The following is a 23,942-nucleotide window of genomic DNA, read 5'->3' as shown; positions in this document are numbered from 1 at the left end:
GGTGTGGGCAGCTGGAACACGCACACAGGGACCCAGGGGAGGGTGTGGGCAGCTGGGACACACACGGGGACCCACACACACACAGGGAGCCAGGGGAGGGTGTGGGCAGCTGGGACACACACGGGGACCCACACACACACAGGGAGCCAGGAGAGGGTGTGGGCAGCTGGGACACACACGGGGACACACACACACACAGGGAGCCAGGGGAGGGTGTGGGCAGCTGGGACACACACGGGGACCCAGGGGAGAGTGTGGGCAGCTGGAACACGCACACAGGGACACACACACACACAGGGACACACACACAGGGAGGTGTGCGCAGCTGGGGGACACACACAGGGACACACACGAACACAGGGACACACACACACAGGGACCCAGGGGAGGGTGTGGGCAGCTGGGACACACACGGGGACCCAGGGGAGGGTGTGGGCAGCTGGAACACACACACAGGGACACGCACACAGGGACACACACACACAGGGACCCAGGGGAGGGTGTGGGCAGCTGGGACACACACGGGGACCCAGGGGAGGGTGTGGGCAGCTGGAACACACACACAGGGACACACACGCACACAGGGACACACACACACAGGGAGCCAGGGGAGGGTGTGGGCAGCTGGGACACACACAGGGAGCCAGGGGAGGGTGTGGGCAGCTGGGACACACACGGGGACCCAGGGGAGGGTGCGGGCAGCTGGGACACACACAGTGACACACACAGTGACACACATGCATACAGGGACACACACACACACAGGGACCCAGGGGAGGGTGTGGGCAGGACCCACACACACAGGTACCCAGGGGAGGGTGTGTGCAGCTGGGACACAGGGACACACACACACAGGGACACACACAGGGCCCCAGGGGAGAGTGTGGGCAGCTGGGACACAGGGACACACAGGACACACACAGGGCCCCAGGGGAGGGTGTGGGCAGCAGGGACACACACAGGGACAGGGACACACACAGGGACACACACGCACACAGGGACACACACACATAGGGACCCAGGGGAGGGTGTGGGCAGGACCCACACACACAGGGCCCCAGGGGAGGGTGTGGGCAGCTGGGACACAGGGACACACACACACAGGGACACACAGGACACACACAGGGCCCCAGGGGAGGGTGTGGGCAGCTGGAACACGCACACAGGGACACACACAGGGACACACACGCACACAGGGACACACACACATAGGGACCCAGGGGAGGGTGTGGGCAGGACCCACACACACAGGTACCCAGGGGAGGGTGTGTGCAGCTGGGACACAGGGACACACACACACACACAGGGCCCAGGGGAGAGTGTGGGCAGCTGGGACACACACATAGAGTGACACACACACAAGGACACACACATACACACAGGGACACACACAGGGACCTAGGGGAGGGTGTGGGCAGCTGGAACACGCACACAGGGACACACACACACACACACAGGGACCTGCTGGGGGACACACACAGGGACACACACGAACACAGGGACACACACAGGGACCCAGGGGAGGGTGTGGGCAGCTGGGAGACACACACAGTGACACACACACACAGGGACACACACACAGGGACACACAAAGGGACCCAGGGGAGGGTGTGTGCAGCTGGGGGACACACATAGACAGAGTGACACACACACAGGGACACACACACACACAGGGACACGCACAGACTCCTCCCCACACCAAGCCCCTCAGCCCCCTACAAATCAAGGCCCTGCTCCCCCCTGCTGTCAGAGAGCAGCTGGGGGGGGGCCTTCCCCAGGATCCCAGGGACGGATAAATGCTCAGAGGCCACGCCCACCTCTGCCTGTCGCACGTCTGCTGCAGGGCGAATCTGAGAGGCCGGCCACTGACTCCACATCAGGAGGACGGGGACCCACCTGCTCCCACTCTGAGCCGCCCTGACACCGATAGCCCAGGCCAGAGCCCAGGGGAAGAGCTAAGACCAGAGAGGAAGGGCCCAGCATGGGGCTGCCAAGAGGCGGTGTAGGCGGCTCAGCCAGCTCTTCCGGAGGCAGGGCCTCTGAGTCCAGGGTGGCCAGCGAGCATCCCCGCCAGGTCCTGCCCGCTGTCACTGCCTGACCCTCTCACTGACGGAGCAAATGCAGGCACGCGGCGTTGTGTGCACTGATACCTAGACCAAAACGGAGGTGGCAAGGCAGCAACCCCAGCAGCGGCCACTGTGACAAACCACACACACCAGGTGACTCACCAGGGACAGCTGGCCCCTACGTCTTGACCTCACATTCCTGGGGCAGCTGCTGGAGAGGAGACCCCTTCCAGGAACCCAATGGGTGGCCAGAGGCTCAGGGACAGGAGGCAGAGCTCAGCTGAGCCCAGAGGAAGGAACGCCAGGCAGCTCACGTGGGGCCCCAAAGCCGCCCTTGGGCCAGGCAGCTCCGGCCCTGCAGAGACACCCACAGCACCCACCAATCACTTCCAGGTGGGTGCAGAGGCCAGCGCATCGCCAGGGAAGATACAGCTCTGCCTGAGGAGTTCAGGCCGGGGGCTGATACGGACAAGGGCACAGCCCAGACCCCCACACAGCCCCATAACAGCCACACCAAGCTCCGGGGGGCCAAGGCAGGAGGGATTTCTGGTTTGGGTCCTGGGCTGGAAAAATGACAGGGGGGGTGCATTAAAACAAGCAGGAGTTTCCAAGTGGGGTGGGGAAGACAGCCAAGACCCTACAAGGAGGCATGGGAATGCCTGGGTGGGGCCTGCGGCCACGGAAGCTTCTAGAAGAGATGGGAGAAGAGCATGGGAAAGCACTAAGGGCCAGGCTGCAGTGCACCTGAACCTGAAGCTGAGGCTGAAGGCTCCCCTGCCGGGTCAAGTGCGGGAAGAACACAGGAGGGGCGGAGCAAGGGCTGACAGAGGCCACCCTGGAGGCAGGTGGGAGGCTGCAGCAGAGGATGGGCGCGGGAGAGTGGATCGGCAGGTGCACCTGACACAGCCAGACCACAGACCCAAGCCTGGACTGGCACTGACAGGTTCACCACAAGCCACCAGGGCAAAGATCTGGGGACGGTGGGGTGGCCAGAGCCTGGCCAACCTGGGAATACTGAGCAGACCTTGGACATGAAACCAGGGCGGTCACACTGGCTGCACGCACCCGAGGAGAGGGGCTGGAGATCCATCTCTGCCAGGCAGGAGCAACGGGCAGGGAGCCTCCACGGGGCGCTCACGGCCACCACGCCGGCGGGCAGAAATCCAACAGCCTGCGCCACGGGTCTGCCTGCCCCGACCCGGGCACTCACTGACCCCTGCCCGGGCTGCCTGAACAACGGCGCCTTTTGTTCCCCGCGTCCCCATTGTCTCCAATTCTCTCGCCTGCCTGCGCCAGGGCCAAAGGAGGATTTCCAGGGGGATTTCTCAATGGGCCCGCAGAGAAACATCCTGCTGGCCGGACCCGCTGCTCATGGCCTTCCTGGAAAGGCCACGAAGCGGCTGAGGCCAGCGGCCCTGTGGACATGGCCCCGGACATGCGCAGCTATTTCCAGCCCAGAGATCGGGCTGCAGGGGTGTGCGTGAGGAGCTGGTCAGCGAAGGCGGGAACAGGGGGCGCACTGGGGCCAGACGTTTCCCAAGTCCGGGAGATTTTCGGGGTTTGGAAGGTTTACCAGGACTAGCGTCACTACCCTCAAAACCCTAAATCCAAACTGCTCTGAAATTTAAAACTTTTTGAGCATGAAGTGTCGGGTTCTGAAGTGTTTCAGGTTTCAAGATTTTTTAAAGGCTTGTTTTATTTATTTGAAAGGCAGAGTGATGACTGAGAGAGAGAGAGCTCATTTCCCAAGCAGCCACAATGGCCGGGTCTGGGCCAGGCCAAATCCAGGAGCCAGGAGCGCCATCTGGTCTCCCATGTGGATGGCAGGGCCCCAGGCACTTGGGCCATCCTCTGCTGCTCTCCGGGTGCGTCAGCAGAGAGCTGTTCAGGAAGCAGCGTAGCCAGGACCCGAACCAGAGCCCCGACATGGCCTGCCAGAGTCTCAGCAGCAGCTCAGCTCCCTGACCCAGGACACCAGCCCCTTGGGCTTCAGGCTGTGGCTGAGCAAAGCCCAGCCCACGCTGACCCTGCCACAGCAAGGTTGCTGCACGGTGCAGAGCCTCGCTTGTCTCTGCCAAGAGCCGGAGGAGGACGTCCAAGCAACTGCCGTCCCCAGGAGGACGCTGAGGCCCGACTCGCTCAAGATCTCAGCACAGTTGGACCAGCAGCTCGGGACGCCCGCATGCCGTATCGGAGTGCTGGCTCAAGTCCCAGCTGCTCTGCTTCTGACCCTGCTCCCTGCTGCTGGGCCTGGGAGGCAGCAGACGACAGCTCCAGGCCTGAGCTCCTGCCACCCACATGGGAAACCCAGGTGGTGGTCCTGGCTTTGGCCTAACCCGGCCCTCGCTGTTGCAGCTATTTGGGGAGTTCAAAGATCTCTCTCTCTCCTCTCTCTCTCTCTCTCTCTCTGCCTTTCAAAAAACATTTTAAGTGTATAATGAATAAGATCCAAGAAGAAAATGTCATCAGAATGAAGTACGGGCGAGCTGACACTAATATATCAACCTTGGCTCCTTCACTGTAACAAATGTAGAAGACCAAGGCCAAGAAGCCAGGGCTTATGGGGACTCTCCCACTATCTTCTCAATTGTTCTATCTAAAAATTGCTCTGAGAAATAAAAGTGTGTCTACAAAATCTCATAAAATGTTACACACACAGGAAGTGTGTGCAAAAACAGGTGCAGCCTGGGTGAAGGCTAAGGTCAGTGTCCGAGCTGAGATGCCCCACTGGGGGAAGCTGCGGGCAGGGGTACCCGGGCCCCCTCTGTGCTACTTCTGCTATGCCCATGGAGGGTAGGACTACAGACAATTTAAAAATTTTGATTTTGAACTTTTTGTGTCTTCCAGGCTTCTCCAGTGTGAGCAAAGAACTATTTGGAAGCAGGTGACACACCAGCAGCCGCGGCGGGGAGGGCCAGAACCTGTGCCCTGACAGGACCAAGCGAGACAGAGCTGCGGGGATGTCACAGGGCCCAAGGGAGGACCCCGTGGGGTTCTTGGGGCTCCGCACATAAGCAGAGGCCCTGGTCTCCTGGGGCTCCCACCAGGGACCCCAGGATAAAACCCCCAGGCTAAGCTCAGGCGTGGGGGAAGGGCTGTACCTCTCAGAGCAAACCAGAGGCAGAGCCACCATCCGGGGCCTGTGAGGCACCAGGAGACATCCACAAGGCGAGGCGCTCTGGGAGAAATTCCGGCAACCCGCAGTCCGAGTGACCACACCACTGCCTGGGACACCACAGAGAAAGCACACTTCCTGCTCCGGCCGACTCCCGGCCCCGCCCACGGGAAGGAAGACACAGCTCGCAAGGTCACCCCAACCGGTGCTGGGGGCCAAACCCCAGCTCTGCCACCTTCCACAACATAAACTGCTCTGTGCCTCAGTGGCCTTTGGGTCCAACAGGGAAACCCAAGCATCTCAGACCTGCAAGGGTTAAAGGAGTGGAGGCACAGGAAGCACCCATCTGTAGTGGGAGGCGGGGCCCCTGATTCAGAGCAGAAAGTGTGGCTGGTGTGATCTGTCTGGGATCCCTCCCGAGAGCCCAGGAGCATAGCTCAGGCACAGGGACCCTGAGGGCAGATGCCAGCAGGTAAGCAAGTCCCCTGCTCACCTGGGTCCTGTCCAGTGGGTGAGCAAGGCTGTGCCAGACTTTTGCCAAAGCAGCATGAGGGAGGCGAGATGGTCCACACAGGGCCCCTCGCCCCCAGACCTCAGGCCTGAAGTGGGATTGGCCATGCTTGCACCGGCGCCCAGGCCTCCTCCTTCCCCGCACAGCCACTGTCGGGCTCTGGGCAGGACTTCCTGTGTCGGCTTCCCTGCCTTGGGGGACACCCAGACCAAGCAGGAGCAACAACCCAAAGTGACTAAAGTCCAGAGATAGACAGGGCTAGATCAGAGCTCAGGGTCCCTCATAAACCAGGCCCCAAGGAGGGGCCCCTGGCCAAGTCTCACGGCCAAGTCTCATGGCCAGTCCAGGGCCAGCTACAGCCGACGCTGGGCCCGGTGCTCACTAGGGGCTTGCTTCCCACAAACACAGCCGGTGAAGCTGCGGGTGGAAGCCCGGGCTGCCCAGGTGACGCAGAGAGCAGGTGCGGGGTATCAATCCCCGCACTAACGAGGAAATGGAGGCACCCGAACCCCTGGGGGTTTCACCTGCACCCCCTTTTTGTCCCCAACTCTGGCATGTTCTAGCAAATTCCCCAGAATTCCCCTCCAGGGCTCCTACAGAAAACTGCCGTGCCCCTGCACGCATACACACACACACACACACACACACATAGCTGCAGGTACCACCTGCATACACACATGCGCACATACACAGAAAAGCCAGCACAGAGACACCAGAGCCCATCTACCCCCTAAGCACAGGCAGGACACGGCTGGGAGGGGGCGAGGCCACCAGCAGGCATGGTTCTCAACGTCCCCCATGGCTGGAGGCACTGCCTGGTTAAGAAGAATCTTAACCAGAATCTCCACTTCCACATGGGGAAACTGAGGCACAGTGTGTGAGGGGCACTTGCCTAAGTGATACTCTAAGTTGCCCGAGGACTCCACCCCCAAGCTGTTTAATGACAGGTGCCTGCACCTGTGGAGAGCTCATTTTCCAGCTGCCCTTTTGACCACCTGGGGCAAGCATCTCCGGTCTGCATAGCCGGGCAGTGAGTCTGCAAAGTGAGGCCCTGGCCATGGCGCCTGCCCCACTGGCTGCTCCTTCCACCGCCCCTGCTCTGCCCAGCAAGGTCCCTCCTGACCACAGAGCAAACTTTCCTTTGGCACCACCCACATCGTTCTGGGGGCCCTGCTTGCTCCAGCAGATGGGGGCAGGGCATGGTCCCAGCAGGACAGGAATGTGCAAAGCAGTGGCCAGGAGCTCAGGCAGGCCCACCAGCCCCTGGCAGCCCATCCCACTGGGTGACTTCCCTGGCCCACAAAGTCCAACCTGGGGCCTCAGTCACCTGAGGTTTTAAAAGGATAAAGGAACAGGGGCCAGCAATGGGGCCCAGTGGGTTAAAGCCCCAGCCTGCAGTGCCGGCATCCCATATGGGCACCGGTTCGAGTCCCTGCCGCTCCACCTCCAATCTAGCTCCCTACTAATGGCCTGGGAAAGCAGCAGATGATGGTCCAAGTGCTTGGGCCCCTGCATCCATTTGGGAGATCTGGAAGTAGCTCCTGGCTCCTGGTTTCTGATCGGCCCAGCCCCAGCTGTTGCGGCCATTTGGGGGGTGAACCAGTGAATTGAAGATCTTCAAATCTCTCTCTCTCTCTCTCTGCCTTTCAAATAAAATAAATAAATCTTTAAAAAAAAAAAAAAAAAAAAAACCTGCACAGCGTTCTGAGTGGCGTGGCGAGATCTCCAGCCATCCCGCTCCGTCTGCCCGGGGTGTGAAGCCTGCGTCTGTCCACCGGATCCACACTGTACACACCACCCTTCCACTACACATCCTGGCTACACCATCCGTCCAGTGGATAGGGTTCGCTACCATCTGTGGTTTCAGGCATCCATGGGGGCCTTGGGACACGTCCCCCACTGATAAGGGGGCACCGTTCAGAGGCAGGCATTAGTCGGGTGCCAGCCCCGGGTGGCCCTGGCCTCAGCCCTGTTGGTGCACACACCTCTCTGTCCTCGCCCTGGGCCTGCCGTCTTCCTTAGGCAGGCAGCTGATAACCAGGAAGGGCCTGGGTTTCCAGAACTTTCCCGCATTCCTCAGGGGCCTTGGAGTCCCACGGAGGCCCAGGGAACACAGGAATCAGAAGAAAAAAAGCCCAGGGAGCAGGAGAACATCGATGCAGCCCAAAGCCCTCTTATGAGCAAGGACGACTCCGGGAGGGCGGCCCTTGCAGTGCCCACAGTGTGACTCCAAGGACGGGATGGGCAGGGTGGGCCCAGCCAGGCACCCGAGGCCTGGAGACGCCCCTCTGCTTCCCGCCTGCAGTTTACCAACCGTGGGCACGCACTGCATTTATTTATTAGCTTTTAAAATGTATTTGAAAGGCAAAGAGACAGGGACAGTGCTCATTCTCTCCCCAAATACCCTCAACAGCCAGGGCTGGGAGGAGGCTGGAGGCAGGAACCCGCTGCCTCCCGCGGTGACCGTTAGTAGGAGCCTGGGACTGAAGCGGAGGTGGGACCCAAACCCAGGCTGTCGGAGTCCCAGGCAGCCCCCACGCCTGCCCCTGTTTTTCTTTGCTTAAAGGCTCCAGCAGGAAGCTCACAAACCCCCGCTGGGGCTGCTGACAGCCCCAGATTAAGCTGGGGGCACGTTCCAGGCAAACTGTCAGCGCACGGTGGTTTCAGGGCTCTCCTGCCGCCTGCCGCGCCCCAGGTGAAGGGGCTGCTGGCCTGTGCAGGCCGCTGGCCATCGGCCAGAGCAGGAGGGGGCAAAGGCTGACTCCGAAGGCAGCTGCCATGACCCCCCCAAAGCAAGCAAGAGGTTCCAGCGCCCCTGCCTGTGCTGCAGGGGTCCTAAGAACTCCAGGAGCTGTGGCGACCTGCAGGCAGCAGCCCCTGGGGACCGGCCACTCCCCTCTGCCTCCACCGGCTCGCCAGAGAGTTTGGGTTACACCCAAAACAAGGGGTCTTTTCATGCGGGGTTTCCCACAACACCATACGTAGCTCCACTCTGGAGCCAGTCCCGTGGCCCACAGGCAGGCGGCTCTCACGGGGACGGAAAGGGATCAGAGGCTCTGCAGATCAAAACGGCCACAGGCTCCGGGCTGGGCCACATTCTGGGGTGCGGATGCCAGAAGGAGGCCGGGGGCTTCCCCAGGGTCCTCCCTTCTCCCGCCACCCCACCATTTAAAACCCATTTTCTTTGTTTTCCGATCTGCAGCCTTCTTGGCCTCTTCTTGATTCTGAGAATCCGGAGCGAGCAGTTGGCGACCACTTGGCCGGGCTTTGCCAGGAGGCCCTTGGAGCCGTGTGGCCCTGTCCAGGCTTGGGTTTCCTGAACAGATGTGTGGACACAGACACCTCTAAGCCAGCAGCCATGTCCCACACGGGGGCAGCCCTGGCACCCACCAAAAGCCTGGCTCGGGCGGCTGACGCGTCCATGACCACGGCTGGGATGAGGACCACATCACACACCTGCAGCCCGTCCTCCTCCAAGGGCTGTCCTGGGCAGCACAGGAAGCTAGGATTCCAGGGGGTACAGGGCCTGCAGTGCGTATCAGCCACCAGGCCAGAGCCAGGGCGGCAATCCTAACAGCTGCCCAGGGGAGAACTGGCTAGACCGGCACGGCCACAGAACCCTCAGGATGGAGGGACCCTCACCTCAGTCGGAGGCACGGGGCTGGTGCAAGGAGCGAGAGTGCTTCACGTCAGCCGGTCTTGACACGACGGAACCAAGGCAGCCACACATGGCCGCTGTGCAGGTGGGAGGGGCCCAAACCCACAGGGCACAGTGGACAGGAGCTAGAGGTTGGGGCAGATCCGGGGCTCAGCCCAGGTGCGCAGGGCCTGGAAAGGGGCAGGGAGTTGCTATCGGTGTGGTTGGCAGGGGCCAGTACCCCATCTTGTTCTAGAAGACAAGCTTGGCAAGCAAGACACAGCGTCCAGGGTCCAGGACTGCCCAGGGACAAGGACAACAGAAATGTCCTTCTGTGGGGAGGGGAGGGAGACCAGGGGGCAGGAAGGTGGGGGAGGGGGGTCTGCTGGACCAGGAAACCTGAGCCTGCCTGCAAGGAAGGAGCCAGGGGGCAGGGGAGGGACTGGAAAGGAAGAAGAGAAAGGAGACAATGGTGGAGGGAGGGCCCGCGGGAGGGGAGGGGGCCCTGCTCTGCCAGCCAGGACTGAAGGTGCTGGATGAGGGAAAACCGTGGTGGCTGCACATTCCAGAAGCCCGGATACCAGAAAAATGAGGGGGAGGGTCACCCATTGTCCGACCAGCTACCAGGAGAGGTTAAGTGGCCAGGAAACACGGCCTTGGCGCGGGCAGCACGGCCGGAACCTGCCACAAAGGGCCACTCCCAGAGCGGGCTCATTAGGGAGCCGAGCGGTGCTGCGGGCAGGGACCGGCGGGCGCGTCCAGGGCCGCACACAATCGGGCCCTTGTGGCAGGCGGAGCGGCGTGGGGCCTTGGATTCCTCCACGGGAATGGGGCCTCCTTCTTGCTTTACAACCTGGGAGCCAACAGAGAGACAGATTGAGGGAGACAAAGAGATGCACGCCCTGACAGTGGCTGGTCTATTTTTGGAAATGGGTCGACTCTTCTCGGAGGTGGCCGTCTCTCTGTGCCACCGGCCCTGCCCGCATCTGTCCCCTTGGATACGGCCTGCAAAGGCCCCCAGCCCATCTGGGGCAGCCCAGCACCACACAATGGCGGTGGCGAAGGAAGCAGGGTGGCCCGGGCAGTCAGAGTGAGCTCCTGGGGCTGGGGCGGGGGGGGGGGGGGGGGGAGCCAGGCCATGGGCCAGATCCCAGCCAGTTTCCCGCTGGGGCCGGGCACCCCCCTCCCCTCCCCGGGGCACACGGAGCCTCAGAGCCTCGTCCTGGCGGGCGTCCCTGCTCCACAGGTCAGTGAGGGGGCAACACAGCAGCCCCATTTCTCGCTCACTGCTAACACAAACTGACATCAGTCTCCTGACCCCGGCCGGCCAGGCCTTGGGACGCCCAGCATGCAGCAGCATCCTTGTCCCCACGACTGGCTGACCGGGCTCATCTCTAGCTTGGGCAACCCCACAGGCCCAGAGCTTGTCTCCCAGGTCCTCCCAGCGGGCCTGCAGCTCTGGCTGCCCGGCACCACCCATTCCCCCAAGTCTTGACACCCACTGAGCCAACACCTGAGCCCATCTTGGTTGAAGGTGGGGGAGCAGGCCCGGGGACCTCATGGTTTCTACAGTTCCCCAAGTGATAGCCAGCAGCAGCCACGGTTAGGAACCACTGCCGAAAACAAAGGGCCAGGGCCAGTGTCGTGGCAAAGCAGGTTAAGCCACTGCCTGCGATTCTGGCATCCCGTCCTGGCTGCTCCACTTCCGATCCAGCTCCCTGCTAATGGGCTGGGAAAAGCAGCAGCAAATGGCCCCTGGAGACCCAAATGAAGCTCCTGGCTCCAGCCTGGCCCAGCCCTGGCCATTGCAGCCATGTGGGGAGTGAATCAGTAGATGGAAGCTCTCTGTTTCTCCCTTTCTCTCTCTGCAACTCCGAATTTCAGATAAAATAACTTTTAAAAAAGTTTATTTTTCAGTAATTATTAGGACAAACGGGGGAGGTGGGGTTGTACACATTGCCACTTTCTTGGGGAACTTTTTTTTTTTTTTGGAAGTGGCTAAAGGCCACTTGATGTCATACGTAGGAAACGAAAGCTGACACGCAGGGGACCGAGTGGTTTGGCCACTATCTGGCCTAAAACCACAAGCAGGGAGCACCTGTCCAGCACTCGGGGGCCCTCATTCCTTGCCCAGCACTGACTATGCCCTGCTGCGTTTCAGGAAGACTGGACTCTGGCCTCAGGAAAGCCACAACCTAGGGGAGAGACAAGACAGCAAATGGAGCGACCGCAGGTCTGGGAACAGGCAGCTCGTCCCCAGGGAAGCCACACCAGCAGCGGGGCCCAGAGCGTTCCTGGTGGCCCAGTCCAACACCAGACCCTCTGAGCAGAGGCTGTGCATTTACCACTGGGAGCAGGTGGGGGCAGGGAATGCCAAGGCTCCAGTTTGTAAGTGGGCCCCCGGCAGACAGGGCCAGAAGCTCGGAAAAGTCCATCTGAAGAGGCACAGGCAGTCCGGCCAAAACAGGGACCCCAACGGGAGCGTTACTGTGGGAAGCGAGTAAGAGAACAAAGCTGCTCCTAGCACATTCCTGGTTCCACCTAAAAAGACACTTGGGGACTGCCCCTCTCTGCCACAGCTGGCAGCTGAGAGGACCAGGGCCCCAGCCTCACAAGCTCACAGATGGACAGACCGCGGCCCAAAGGCAGGCCCCCTCTCCCCTCCAAGCCTCCTCTTAGCTCCCTGAAGTTTGCTATGGGGCTTCGGGCTCTCCCAGCCCAGCCCAGCCCGTGTATGCACACAAGGCTCCTGCCCGGAGGGACAGAGAGCAGGCCTGACTGCACGACCACCCAGTGAAAGGGAGAGAGCAGAGAGCCTGGGTGCTGGGGTCCAGGGAGAGGGAAAGGAAAGCAGAGCCCGTGGCCCACCCGTGCACACAGAGCACGCCAAGAACATCTGCAGGCAAATCAAAGACTCCTGATCTCTGCCCTGCTCCCAGACAGCTGGGCAGCACGGTGCCTCCTTGAGCAGCATCTGCTCCAGCTGAGCCAGCTGCAGGGGCGGGGGCAGCGGCCAGGGAGCAAGCAGCACTGACCAGCTCTGGGCACCTGCGTGGGGAGGGAGCCACTCCTGGCTTTTCATGATCAAAGCAGGCCCACCTCCATTTAGCCAGGGCTTGCTTCTCTGTCCCCTTGGCTTCACGGGGAAGCCACGCCACACACAAGGAAGTCAGAGACAAGCGACCACCCAACTCCAAAATCCCAGAGCCATCGCTGCACAGACCCCAGACCCTGGCTGTAAGAGTGGGGGGAGCGGCTGTGGTTGTGACTGCTCCATGCGCAGCTGCAGGGGCTGCCCTGCCTGAGTGCCCACAGACTCAGGACTGCTGACCCCAGAGGTCAGAGGTCAAAGGAGACTGATGGGAGCTGGGAGCAGAGCTTTGGAGCAGGCTTGCCAGATCTGAGAACCTACAGAGAAAGTTCTCTCCTGGGGGCCACTGTCACATTCATGGCCACTTTGGAGGCCCCGACTTCCTCTCCTGCTGCCCCTAGCCCGGCCTATACCACATAGTCACCAAGTGAGGCTTCCGCACTGTCACTCCCTGAGCTGTTCCCAAACTGCCCGAGTCACGGAGGAGGGGGCACTCAGAACACAGAGGTAGCAAATGCCCCAAGAATGCCCGCCAACGACGCCCTTCTGCTTTAGGGACAGGTTCACCCGCAGCCTGTGAAGTCAAGTCCCACTTCCCAGCTGGCCCCACACCCCCACTCTCCAGTTCCACCAGCAACACGGCCTGGTCTGCCCGAGCCCTATCACCCACGGGCAGTGAAAGCTGACTGGCTGCAACCTTGGGGCTCAGCCCTGTGGGGCTACACAGAGCACAGGCGCCCCGCCCCCCAATATAACTGAGGACGCCTTGCTGGCCCTGGGCTCTCAATGCTGGATCCAGACCCACTGCCAGACCTTGGCCATTCCAACACTCCTGTCTGGGACATTCTGCCCTTCCATTCTGTAAGACAAGGACTCAGTTCTGACGCAGGCTGGACACCCAGGCTCCACTCACAAGCACGTGTCAGGGACTCCCCACGCCGGAGGCAAATCTTCAGGGGCCGGAGTTTCCATGAAGGCTGCAGAACCCATGCTTTAAGGACCACGGAAGTCTGGGGTATTACTGTCCTCAGGGCACAGATGGAGCAACTGAGGCTGCGACTCAGTAAGCTGCCGAGAGCAAGGAGCAGGCGGTAGAGCCCAGACTCACGGTGTTCCAGCCAGACAAGGCGGATCAGCTATGGGGAGACGGCTACGGTGAAAGTTCGTAGGCATCGGCCTACTCCCTCTTCCCTCCAATCAAAGGTTGACACTGTTTTCCCATTTCACAGATGGGAAAGCAGAGGCCCAGAGAGGTTCAGGAACTTGCCTACAGTCCCAGGCTGTCAACTCCCTGTGCAAAGTGCAGAAAATCCCCATGGTGGGAAACGGACGATGAGTGACAGCTGACTTTGCAGATCGTACTGGTTCTGGGACAACGTTCAGCCAAGTCTCTGTCCTGGGGCTCAGAGGCCAGGCCGCAGGCGAGGGGTCTGGTGGAGTGACCACTGCAGTGGAAGCCAGTCTGGCTCCCGGAAGTGAGGGAATGAGGATAGAGGACCCCAACACAAAGGCAGCCTGCGCTCACGTTTGTTCTTTAGGTACCTCACGGCAGGACACGGGAGAGCAGGACCTGGCTTCCCAGAAAGGTGTCCCACCCTCACCCCCCGCCGCCCTGGGCAGCAGGCATGGGACACAGGCCTGACCTGAGACACAGGAGTCCCAAGACTCAGACCAGGCCCCCAGCTGGCCCTGCAGGAGGGTCCGGAGCAAGTGCGGAACGGAGTCAGGACTGAGGCACCCTGCCCTCCCTTAGCGTACAGCCCCGGGGGCCCAGCACCCCAAGGCCTGGAGCAGTCCTCCCCGATCAGGTGGGGGAGGGAGGAGGAGAGGCTCAGGTAACCCCATTCTTTGCCGACCTTTGCTCCTGGGCCTTCAGAGCGGAGCCCAGAGACCACACAGGAAAGTCCATTCAGGGCCAGCTCTGGTTTTGGTTTTGTTTTTTTTGTTTTTTTTTTTTAATATCCCAGACCACCCTCCTCCTTTTTAAACTGACAAACATGGAAGCAAAAACAAACCTATCTTGAGCGGCTCCAAACTTGAAAGAGTGGGTGGAATCCGTCCTGGAGCTTGCTTGCTCTGTGCCAGCTAAAGGGGAGAGGGCCATGGGGTGCAGGTGCAGGGAAGGGGAGGGGTGCTATGAATTCTTTTGTTTGAAACCACATCAGGCTATTTGGGGTTCACCTGCCCCAGTGTGCTACAGGGGGATGGGGCAAGGAGCACCCTGCCCGCAGCCTCTGTACCAGACCGCTTAGCACACCGATTTGCCTAAGTGTTCACAGGCCCTGCCAGGCTAAGGGCTGCCTGGAATACTGATGGGCCGCCTCCCCCAGGGCCACGGGGGGCCCGTGGGCACCCACAGCTCCCCAGAGAGGATGGCAGGGCCACCGGTCCCCCTGGCTTGGCAGCAGGTGCAGTCACACATGGCCCCATCACACACTTGCAGGAGAGCTGCAGAAACAGCAAGTAGAGTTTGGAAGATAAAACCCAAGCCCGTCTGGCAAGTTCCCAAGGAGACCGCAACCCCGCCTGATCTTGCGCGTCCGAGAGGCAGTTCAGGTCCTGCCTCGCTCTAGAGAGGGGAGCAGAGACGCTCGGTGGAGCTCAGTCATCTGCCCAAGATCAGGGGAGGAGATGAGATTCACACAGCCCAGCGGCCCAGCTATCAACCATAGGCTCTCGCTCACTGATAAGGAAGTGACACTTCCCAGCACAGGAGAAAGAGGGTACATTGGGACCAGAGTCAAGAAATGGAGTCACCAGCGTCCCGATGAACTGCCCACAGGACGGGGATGCCAGCCAGCCTGGGGCGAGAGCAGGAGGTGACCCCGACAGCTGCTTCTGGTGGCACCTGCTTCCTAGGTGAGGCTCAGAACCTCTGGGAGCCTCTGTGGGCTTGACTGTGAAAGGGGACAACACCGCCTCAGGGGCCCTGTGGTGTGTGAGCGCTCAAGGCCAGGGAGCTCAGTCCACCCGCGCCACCCCAAGACAGGAGACATGTCGCCACTTCGGCTTGGGCACCGTAGCACATCTCAGAGCTCCAGGTCCCTGCAGAGAAAAACCCACTCTCTAATGGAAGAGGCTTCAGCGTTCTGTCCCCACGGTGGGGGTGGGAAACATCCCAAGGCCACACGTGGCTTTCAGAGACAAACTCAACAAGCACGGTGCTGCTGGCTGTAGCTGGAATTAGTGGTAATAAAGTCGAGTGTTCATTTCGCCCCAAAGCAAAGCTCTACAGCCACAAAATCTGCAGCAGCCGTGTTCCAAGGGGACTGGGACTTGGCGGGCTCGGATCCTGTGGGGAAAACCCTATACCTCCACCCCCCACCCCTGGGGCGCGGAAAAGCTCGGTTCTGGCCCAGTCCTCCCCTCCTGCATTATTCACTGTGGCAAGTGAGACGCCGCGCAGGGCCAGGGCTGCATCTGTCTCCCTGTCCAACACGCCACAGCCCTTCGCCTGGTGTCCTGCAGAGTCCCTCTGGCCAAGTGGCACTGATGACGCAGCGGCAAAGCCAGAAACGCTCCAGCAGCAGCCCCTCCTTCTTCTTTCCAAAGGCCCCCAGGAAGGTGAGGCCAGAGAGGCTGAGGAGCGCACTCAACAGCAGGGTGCAGCGCCACCGGGTTAAACCACCGGACTCTGCAGCAGCCGCCGGTATCGGGTGGGAGTGCATAGAGTTACAGAGAAACGCGATCAGTAACAAAATAGCCCTCTGCATCCAGTCCTGCCCTGAACTCGCAGGCTGGCGAAGGTAAATAAAGGAAACGCCGAGGCCAGGCTGTCCCACCCCGGTGGGCAGAGCGCCCGCCCCAGCACCCACCCCAGCACCCCCGCAGAGGCCACTGGCCCCCCAAATCACAGGGAGCACGCGCGACCCTCTCAGGCTCAGGCTGTCACTCGGGGAAGGCCTGGATGCATTGTCTCCGAGAAGGCCTTTATTCTCACCTCCAGGCAAGCAGGTCGGGCAGCAGGAAGGCCACCAAACCTAGGGTCAGGCCATCAAAAAAATGTGAAAGAACAGGGAGCCCCCTCCGCCAAGCAGGGGGCAGACCAGGGAAGAGGGGAGGCGGGGAGCAGAGCCAGAGAGCTGGCAGCAGAGGGCCAGGAGGCGGGGCTGCTGGGTCCCACAGACCCCGGCTGGGGCCACCTCAGGGTCCACGGCGGGGGGGGGGGGGGGGGGGGTGGCACCAGTCGCCTGGGTGTGGAGCTGCCGCTGAGCCCTTCCTGGGGTCAAAGGCCCTCCGCACAGCCGGCCACAACGCTTCCGAGCTCAGCGGCTCACCAAAGCCTCCACCCCACAACCAGGAGGCAGATCTGGAAACGGGCAGGCGCAGGGGCCGCCCAGCCTCCAGCCCCGGGGCGCGTCCCCCGGAATAGTCTGAGCGGCGGTGGGAAGCCGCAAAGCTCCCCCGGCCCGGCCGCCCTCTGCAGCCACAGCACGCACCGGCACTAGGACGCTGCTTGGGCGCCAGGGCGCCTGTTGCTCCAAGTAGGAGGGGAATGTCACGCGCTCGGGGCCTTTCCCAGTTTTCCACGAGGAACTTCCCGCTGCCGGGCTAGGGCTTCCCGGGGCGCGCAGGCGGCCCCGCGGCGTCGGACGCTACCCCTGACCACGGCGCCGGAGAGCAATCCTGGAGCCGCCAGGGCGGCAGACGCTGGGCTGGCTGAGCAGGGACAGGCACCATCGCTTGACCAAGCCGCTCCCACCCAAGGCCGCTCGGCGGGTGGGCGCGGGACTCCCCGGCCCACGGGCCAGGCCAGCTGCAGCAGGGGTCTGGAGCGGCGCCAGGGGCCAGCGCGGGACGACGCCGGGGGGCCCCTCGCCGCCCCGCAGCGCGGTTCTTACCGTGCAAGCCATTGGGGATGCTGCGGTGATGCGGCGGCGCCGAGAGATCGTCCAGGGACCGGCGCGTGACTCCGGCCTTGCCGTCGGGCGCCTTGTGCGGCCCGGGAGGCAGCAGCGCGGGTGGGACGTGGTGGTGGTGGTGGTGGTGGTCCGGGCTGCCGCCGCTGCCAGCACTGGAGGTGCTGCTCCCGTCGCCCACGTCGCGGGTCCCCGCGCCCGCCGCGCCGCCCGCCAGCGGCCCGCTCAGGCTGGCCTGGCTGTCGATGGAGCTGCGGGAGCCCGCGCCGCCGCTGCCGCTGCCGCCCGCGCCCCCCGCCGCCGCCAACGCCGCGCGCTCCTCGTCCAGCAGCAGCACCAGCTCCTTGAGCTCCAGGTTCTCGCGCAGCAGGGCCTCCTGGCGCGCCTCGAGCTCGCGCAGCTTCTGCTGCGAGCGGGCCACCTCGTGCCACACGGCGCCGGCCGCGTGGCGCCCGAAGCGCTGCCACTCGCGCGCCAGCTTGCGTCCCTTCTGCCGGTCGTCGTCGAGGAAGCAGCAGAGCTCGCGCAGCTCCTGGTTGTCGTCCTGCAGCCGCCGGTTCACGTCCTTGAGGCCGCGGATCTCCAGCAGGTGCTGCTGCAGCCGCCGGTTCACGTCCCGCATCAGGCCGCCGTGTTCCAGCATGAGGCCCACCTTCTCGCCCTCGGCGCGCCGCAGCCGCCGCGCCAGCTCCTCCTTGCTCCAGCGCAGCAGCTCCTCGTCCGGCACCTGGCTCAGCTCCTCCGACGCCGCCGCCGCCGCCGCCGCCGGGGGCTTCGCCATGGCGGGGCCGTCACCGCGGCATCGCCCTCGCCGGGCCGGCGCTCCCCGCGCCGCGGCCGCGCTGGGCCGGTCCGCGCGCGGGCGGGGGGCGGCCGGGGGCGCGTGCGGCCCGCCCCGCGCCGCCTCGCGCGCCCTCACGCAGCGCCCGCCTGGGCCGCCGGGGAGCCCGCGTGCCTAGGGACTCCGGAGCGGGGACGGCTGCTGCGTCGGCGGCCGCCGAGCCGGGCTCTCCGCGCTGGGGAGAAGCGGGTGGAGGCCCGCCCCCGGCCCCGCTCCCCGAGCCCCGGCCGCCCCGCCCATCCCGGGCGGGGAGCAGGCGGGGCGCCGCGGCCCGGCCCCGCCTCCGGGGAGCGCGGCGTGGGGGAGGCGCGGCGCGGCGTCCCCCCGCGCGATGCGCCCGCCCGCCCGGCGCCCTGCCAGAGGCGCGTTCGAGCCGCGGTCCCGCCCTCCCGCGCGTCCGATTGGGCCTGTCCGGGGGTGTGCGGGCGGGGCGGGGCGCGCGCGGGGAGGCCGCGGACTTGGTACGGTCCGCTCGCTGCCTTCCAGCGGCCCCCCCTCCCCGCCGTTCAAGTTTCTGCGCCCGGAGGACGCGGCCCTGGCCAATCCCTGGGCTACAGGGCGCTTTTAAAATGCAGGTACGGCTGCGGGGAGGGGGCCGGTGGGAAAGGTGGGGCAGGGCTTCCCTTAAAGGCGACGCGCGGAAATGGGAGCTGGGCCCCCTCCCGGGCCCGCGCCGCCGCCCTCCCTCCCTCCGCCCTAATAAACAAATCCCCGCGACCTGGGCGGCCGCGCCTCCTCTCCCTCCGGGGCACCGGAGTTCATCCCGGCCCGAGGCCGGACAAACAATAGGGCTGTGGCACGGGGGTCGCTGTCCCCCGCGGCAGGGCCGCTCTTTGTCCCTCTGTCTGCTCCTGGGCTCCTCCGCCCGCTTCTCCACTCCCCTGCCGGAGCGCGCGCTGGGGCCGCGCGTCCACTCTCAGCCCTGGGCTGCGGTGCACGGTGCGTGCGCCCGGGAGGCCCGGGCCTGGCTGGCCGCGTCCCGGACCACGGTGCGCGCTCTCCGCTACCCCGCTGGGGAGAGACTCGCCCTCTTCTCTGAGCGGTGCTGACAGCCCCGCGCCTCTGTCCACTCGCTCGCTAAGCCCCTGGGATTAGGGGGAGAATCTGCTGTTGGCGAGGTGGGAACAACTGGGGGGCGGGGGCGCCGAGCCGACCGCAGAACCCTTCCCAGCCGGCAGCCTCGCGGGCACCTGTAAGTCTGTCTCCTTGTCCTCAGGTACCCCCAAGCGCGTTTATGGCTGAGAAGCGTCCCGGGGTGAGGGGCATTCCTACCCTGGGACCGCATAGAGCGAACCCGCTTAAGCGACCCGGGGCGGCCCGCGTCCCGGAGCGCGCTCCTGCGCAGCCGCTGATGCCCCGTGACAATCGCTCCAGCGTCCCCCAACCCCCAGCGCCGTGTGCCTGAGCCTCTCCGCCAGGCCTGTTCTAGGGGGCTGGACAGCAGAGGCCACCGCCCGCGGGGAGCAGCCGAGGACCACGCTAAATAGCGGAGAGACCGTCCCAAGTGCTGCGCAGGGACCTGAAGACAAGCCACTGCCTGCCTGCGTGAGCAATCACTTTAGATCTGTGGTCAGGAGGGACTCCAGCGCATGGATCTGAGTGACAAGGACAAAGAGAGAGGGAGGGTGTTGCAGGTGCAGGGAACTGTGGTGCGAGGACCCTAGGGCGCTGGTGAGTGGTCTGTCCAAGGAAGGCTGCTGGGACTGGGGCTGGGGCTGGGGTGAGAGCTGAGGTCACAGGTCAGAGGCCCTGGGTCAGGTAGGTCCAGGCAGCCAGGAGAGCAGGGGCGGGGTTTAGCCGGGATACGGCCTGATCTGGCTTACCTTTTGAGGCTCACCCTGCCCACGTATGGAGGGGCACACAGAGTGCAGATTCCATCCAGCGGCCCCACAGATGGTCGGGGGCATGGCTTCCCAGGCTAAGCCCCAGGGGTGCTGGGGGTCCTCCAGCTATAATGGAGGGGTGCCATCCGCCCCACTGAGGCTCCGCCCCCTGCGAGCCAAGCCCAGACAGGTTTGAGTTTAGAGAAGGAGGGGGTTTCAGCTTCCTTGTGGGGGAACTGCCTGCGGGTCTGTCCCACCCCCACCCCAGGAAGCCGGATTAGCCCCCTGGGGGCTCCTGCGCAAGAAAGGGTTTTGCTTCAGGGGGTGAACCTGGTACACATGCTGTGCACCCGGCTTGCCAGGGCAGTGCTGACAGCCCACACTGTGCTTTGGGGGACCCCCCACCCCGCTGTGGTCCGTGGCCCCAGGCAGTCCCCATGGCCTCTTCGCCATCTTTGTGCTCCTTCCCGACTGGCAGTTTCTGCTGAGAAGAGACTGTTGGCGTTTGTTTGCTTTCCCCGCGGACTGCGCGCACTCGGCATCCTCCAGCCTAGAGCCTTGAGAGCATTGCCCACGTCCTCGTGGAAGAGCAAGGTGCTGCGCTGGGGGTCCCAGGGCACTTGAGGAAGGGTCTCCGCTCCCCCACCCAGGGCTGGGTGTGCAGCAGAACTGAGTAGCACGGCCAGGAGGTGAGAGGGCCCAGGGCTCAAACAGGGACCCCAGCCAGGGGGAGCTTCCAGGTCAGAGTCATGTCCCCAAAGGCCCCACCCCAGGTCCGCCAGAACACTCCCAGCCCTGCAGAGCCGGACCGGGAGAGGTCAAGAGAAAGCAGTGCCAGAGAGCTGTGGCTTGCCCTGAGAGCAGGACAAGCCCATGGAGCCCCACCCATTCTCTAGATACTGGGTAAAGATACTGGGAGTGTCTCTTGGCATAGCTGTGCCACGCCTCCACCCAGGATTTTTTTGTTTGGGGTTTATGTTGGAGACTCTCCCTGGGTGTTTGTGTCCATTTAGAGCCACACCAAATATCCCCAAGCACCTGCCCTCGGGGGAGGGGTGGGGGCTTGCTTCCTTGCTTTTGATAGTTCAGTTTGAGAGATGGAGGGAGAGATCTTCCATCCACTGGTTCACTCAAGTGCCCACAACCACCAGGGCAGGCCAGGCTGCAGCCAGGTGTCCCACGGGAGTGGCAGGAGTCTCCCAGGATCTACGTTAGCAGGGAGCTGGCACTGCAATATGGAACGTGGTGTCTTAACCACTCGGCTACACACCTGCTCCCGAAGAGGCTTTCCCGTCCCTGTCCCCAGGGGAGGCCCTCAGCTCAGACCCCAGGTTGAGCACCGTTTGTTGTGTGCCGGCTAAACAGGAGACCCTTGTGCGCACAGCATCTGAAGATGCAGAAACCAAGCCCCAGGAAGGAAAAGCCCGGGCCACTTGCATTCACACCCAAAGGCGCCTTAACTGCCTCCTGGTTCCTACATAAATGCCTGTGCTGTGCGTGTGCGATTGTATGTGCGTTGTGGCGAGTGCCGCAAGGAGAGGAGCAGAAGCTATCCTCATGGCGCATCTGAAGCCCTGGGAGCAGCTTCGTGGAGGAGCTGAGGTCTGAGGGCCGTGCAGGAGTTTGTCAGATGGTGGAAGGGGGAGGAGAGTCCCGAGGGAGGGCACAGCAGAAGCAAAGGCCCAGGGGCCAGCAGGGGTGAAGGAGGGAGTCAGCAGGAGGTCAGGCAGTAGGGAGCTGAGCTGACTGTCGTGTGACCATAGCGAAGAGGGGAGGGGTGACGTGGAGGAGGCTCTGAGGCCAAAGCAGGGTAAGAATGGAGTCTCTGCACCCTCGGTGCCCCTCGGCTCCCCACCCGTCAGCTGCTGATATCCCCTGGCACCTCACCCCAAGGAGCCCGGCTGGGAAGAGGTGCAACACGGGGGAAATGAGTCAGCATGCTCTTAGCAGAACCAACTATCACCTTGCAGGATAAACACTGTGCTGGCGCCGGCGCTGTGCATAGCAGGTAAAGCCACCACCTGTGACGCTGGCATCCCGTGTGGGCACCAGTTCGAGCCCCGGCTGCTCCATTTCTGACCCAGCTCTCTGCTAATGCACCTGGGAAAACAGCAGAAGATGGCCCAAGTGCTTGGGCCCCTGCACCCAGGTGGGAGACCCAGAAGAAGCTCCTGGCTCCTGGCTTTAGCCTGGCCCAGCTCCAGCCGTTGCAGCCATTTGGGGAGTGAACCTGGGGATGGAAGACCTCTCTCTCTCTCTCTCTCTCTCTCTCTCTCTGTAACTCTGTCCTTCAAATAAACAAATAAATATCCTTAAAAAAAAAAAAAAAGAATAAAAAAAACCCCACTGTGGTCTTGATGAACAAAGAAATGCTGAAAAGCAGGCACGCAGGAACCCAGACCCGGCTGGAGGAATGACTACCTCTGCACTGACCCCTCCTGGGCGCAGCACCCCACGGTGCAGTACCCAGGATGCTGAATGCTGTGTGGATGAACCTCGCACTTGCAGCCAGCAGCACTGCCCTTATCTTCTGTCTGGTCTCGCCTGCGTTCTAGCAATGGCTTTCTGTTTTATACCACGCCTTTCCCCCTCTTATTGTGCAGCTCCGTGTAGCTGTCATTCATGCGTTTGCTTTCTTTTTCCTTAAAATTTGTTTATTATTTTCATTTGAAAGGCAGAGAAATGAGAGAGAGAGAGAGAGAGATCTCCCATTGGCTAGTTCACTCTCCAAATGCCCACAACAGCCAGGACTGGGCCAGAGCAAAGCCAGGATCCCAGAACTCAATCCAGGTTTATCTGGGAGAGGGTGGCAGGGACCCAGGGACTTGACCCATCACCTGCCGCCTTCCGGGGTCCCCATTAGCAGAAAGCTCAGAAGTAGAGGAGCTAGAACTTGAACCGGGCACTCCACCGTGGACTGCAGGCATCCCAAGCAGCATCTTAACCACTACCCCAAATGTCCACCCCGTGTAATTCACTCATTTTCGTAGTTATGTGCAAATTTCTCAACCTCAGCCTGGCTGGCATTTTGGACAGATCGGTCCTTGTGGAAGGTCGTGCTGGGGGTTGTGCTGTCTTCCGGCATTGAGGGTCTCTCTCCTTTAGAGGTAGGTAGCATCCCTGCCCCCAGTTTGAAAATCAAAACAAGGGACTAGCATTGTGGCACCGGGGGCTAAGCCACTGTTTACATTAGCATCCCATATGCTGGTGCTGGTTTGAGTCCTGGCTGCTCCGCTTCCTATCCAGCTCCCTGCCAATCCTCCTGGGAAAGCAGCAGAAGATGGCCCAAGTGTGTGGGCCCCTGCCACCTATGCGGGAGGCCAGGATGGAGTTTCTGGCTCCTGGCTTCTGCCTGGCTGGGACCTGGCTGTTGTGGCCATTTGGGGAGCAAACCTGTTGATGGAAGAGTTCTCTCTCTGTCGCTCTGCTCCTCAAATAAACGAATGAATGATCTCTTTTAAAAAAAAATCCTCAGACAGTGTGAGATTTTCTCCAGGGGCAAAAGGAGCCCTGACAGCGAAGAAGAAACAGCGTGGCAGGTTCACCCTCTTGTGTGATTTATTCAGAATGTTTTCATTTATCAAATTGATGCTTTCACACCTGCATCTCACTGAGTCATCTGACTTAGAAGACAATGACAGGGTTTCTTTCAGGAGCCAGGAGCCAGTCCCCACACACGTGGCCTTCGCGCCTGGCCGTATCCCAGTGACTGTCAAAGCTGTCCAGTGTGTGTCAGACACCCTTAGGCCATGTCTGCCCAGCCCAGGGAGACCCCTTGGCCAGAGTGTGCGGCCTTAGGTGCTGCCCTAGGCCCCGGGTCTACAACCAGCAAGGCCACTCCTGCCCACTGCAGAGATCTGAGAACAATCTCTTCTGTGCCTGAATATTTCATGCAGGAGGGAGGAATAGAAGCCGCAAAGACCTTAATTGTTAATGTGGCTTCTGCTGGCGGCAGGCCCAGCCTCGAGGCCCCTCCTGTGTGATATAACAGCAGCAGGA

The 23,942-nt window shown here is 62.2% G+C and overlaps 1 protein-coding gene and 1 long non-coding RNA gene across 3 annotated transcripts in view; one reads left to right on the top strand and one right to left on the bottom strand.

Moving 5' to 3' along the window:
* Positions 1–18,060, bottom strand: part of CCDC85C (coiled-coil domain containing 85C) — a 64,447-nt gene extending 46,387 nt beyond the window's left edge. For both annotated transcript variants that reach the window (XM_062181058.1, XM_062181059.1), the window contains exon 1: positions 17,262–18,060. In XM_062181058.1, coding sequence (XP_062037042.1) covers positions 17,262–18,060 — 799 coding nt within the window. The remainder of the gene's footprint in view (positions 1–17,261) is intronic.
* Positions 18,061–18,612: 552 nt separating this feature from the next.
* On the top strand, positions 18,613–22,603 carry LOC133751325 (uncharacterized). The gene is made up of 3 exons (XR_009864806.1): positions 18,613–18,695; positions 19,337–19,791; positions 21,914–22,603. It is a non-coding gene; the product is annotated as an uncharacterized LOC133751325 (long non-coding RNA).
* Positions 22,604–23,942: the final 1,339 nt, after the last annotated feature.

The sequence above is a fragment of the Lepus europaeus genome, chromosome 22 (assembly GCF_033115175.1).
Source record: "Lepus europaeus isolate LE1 chromosome 22, mLepTim1.pri, whole genome shotgun sequence".
Lineage (NCBI taxonomy): Eukaryota > Metazoa > Chordata > Mammalia > Lagomorpha > Leporidae > Lepus > Lepus europaeus.
Note: the sequence above shows the minus strand (reverse complement) of the source record. Positions and strands in the feature narration are given on the sequence as shown.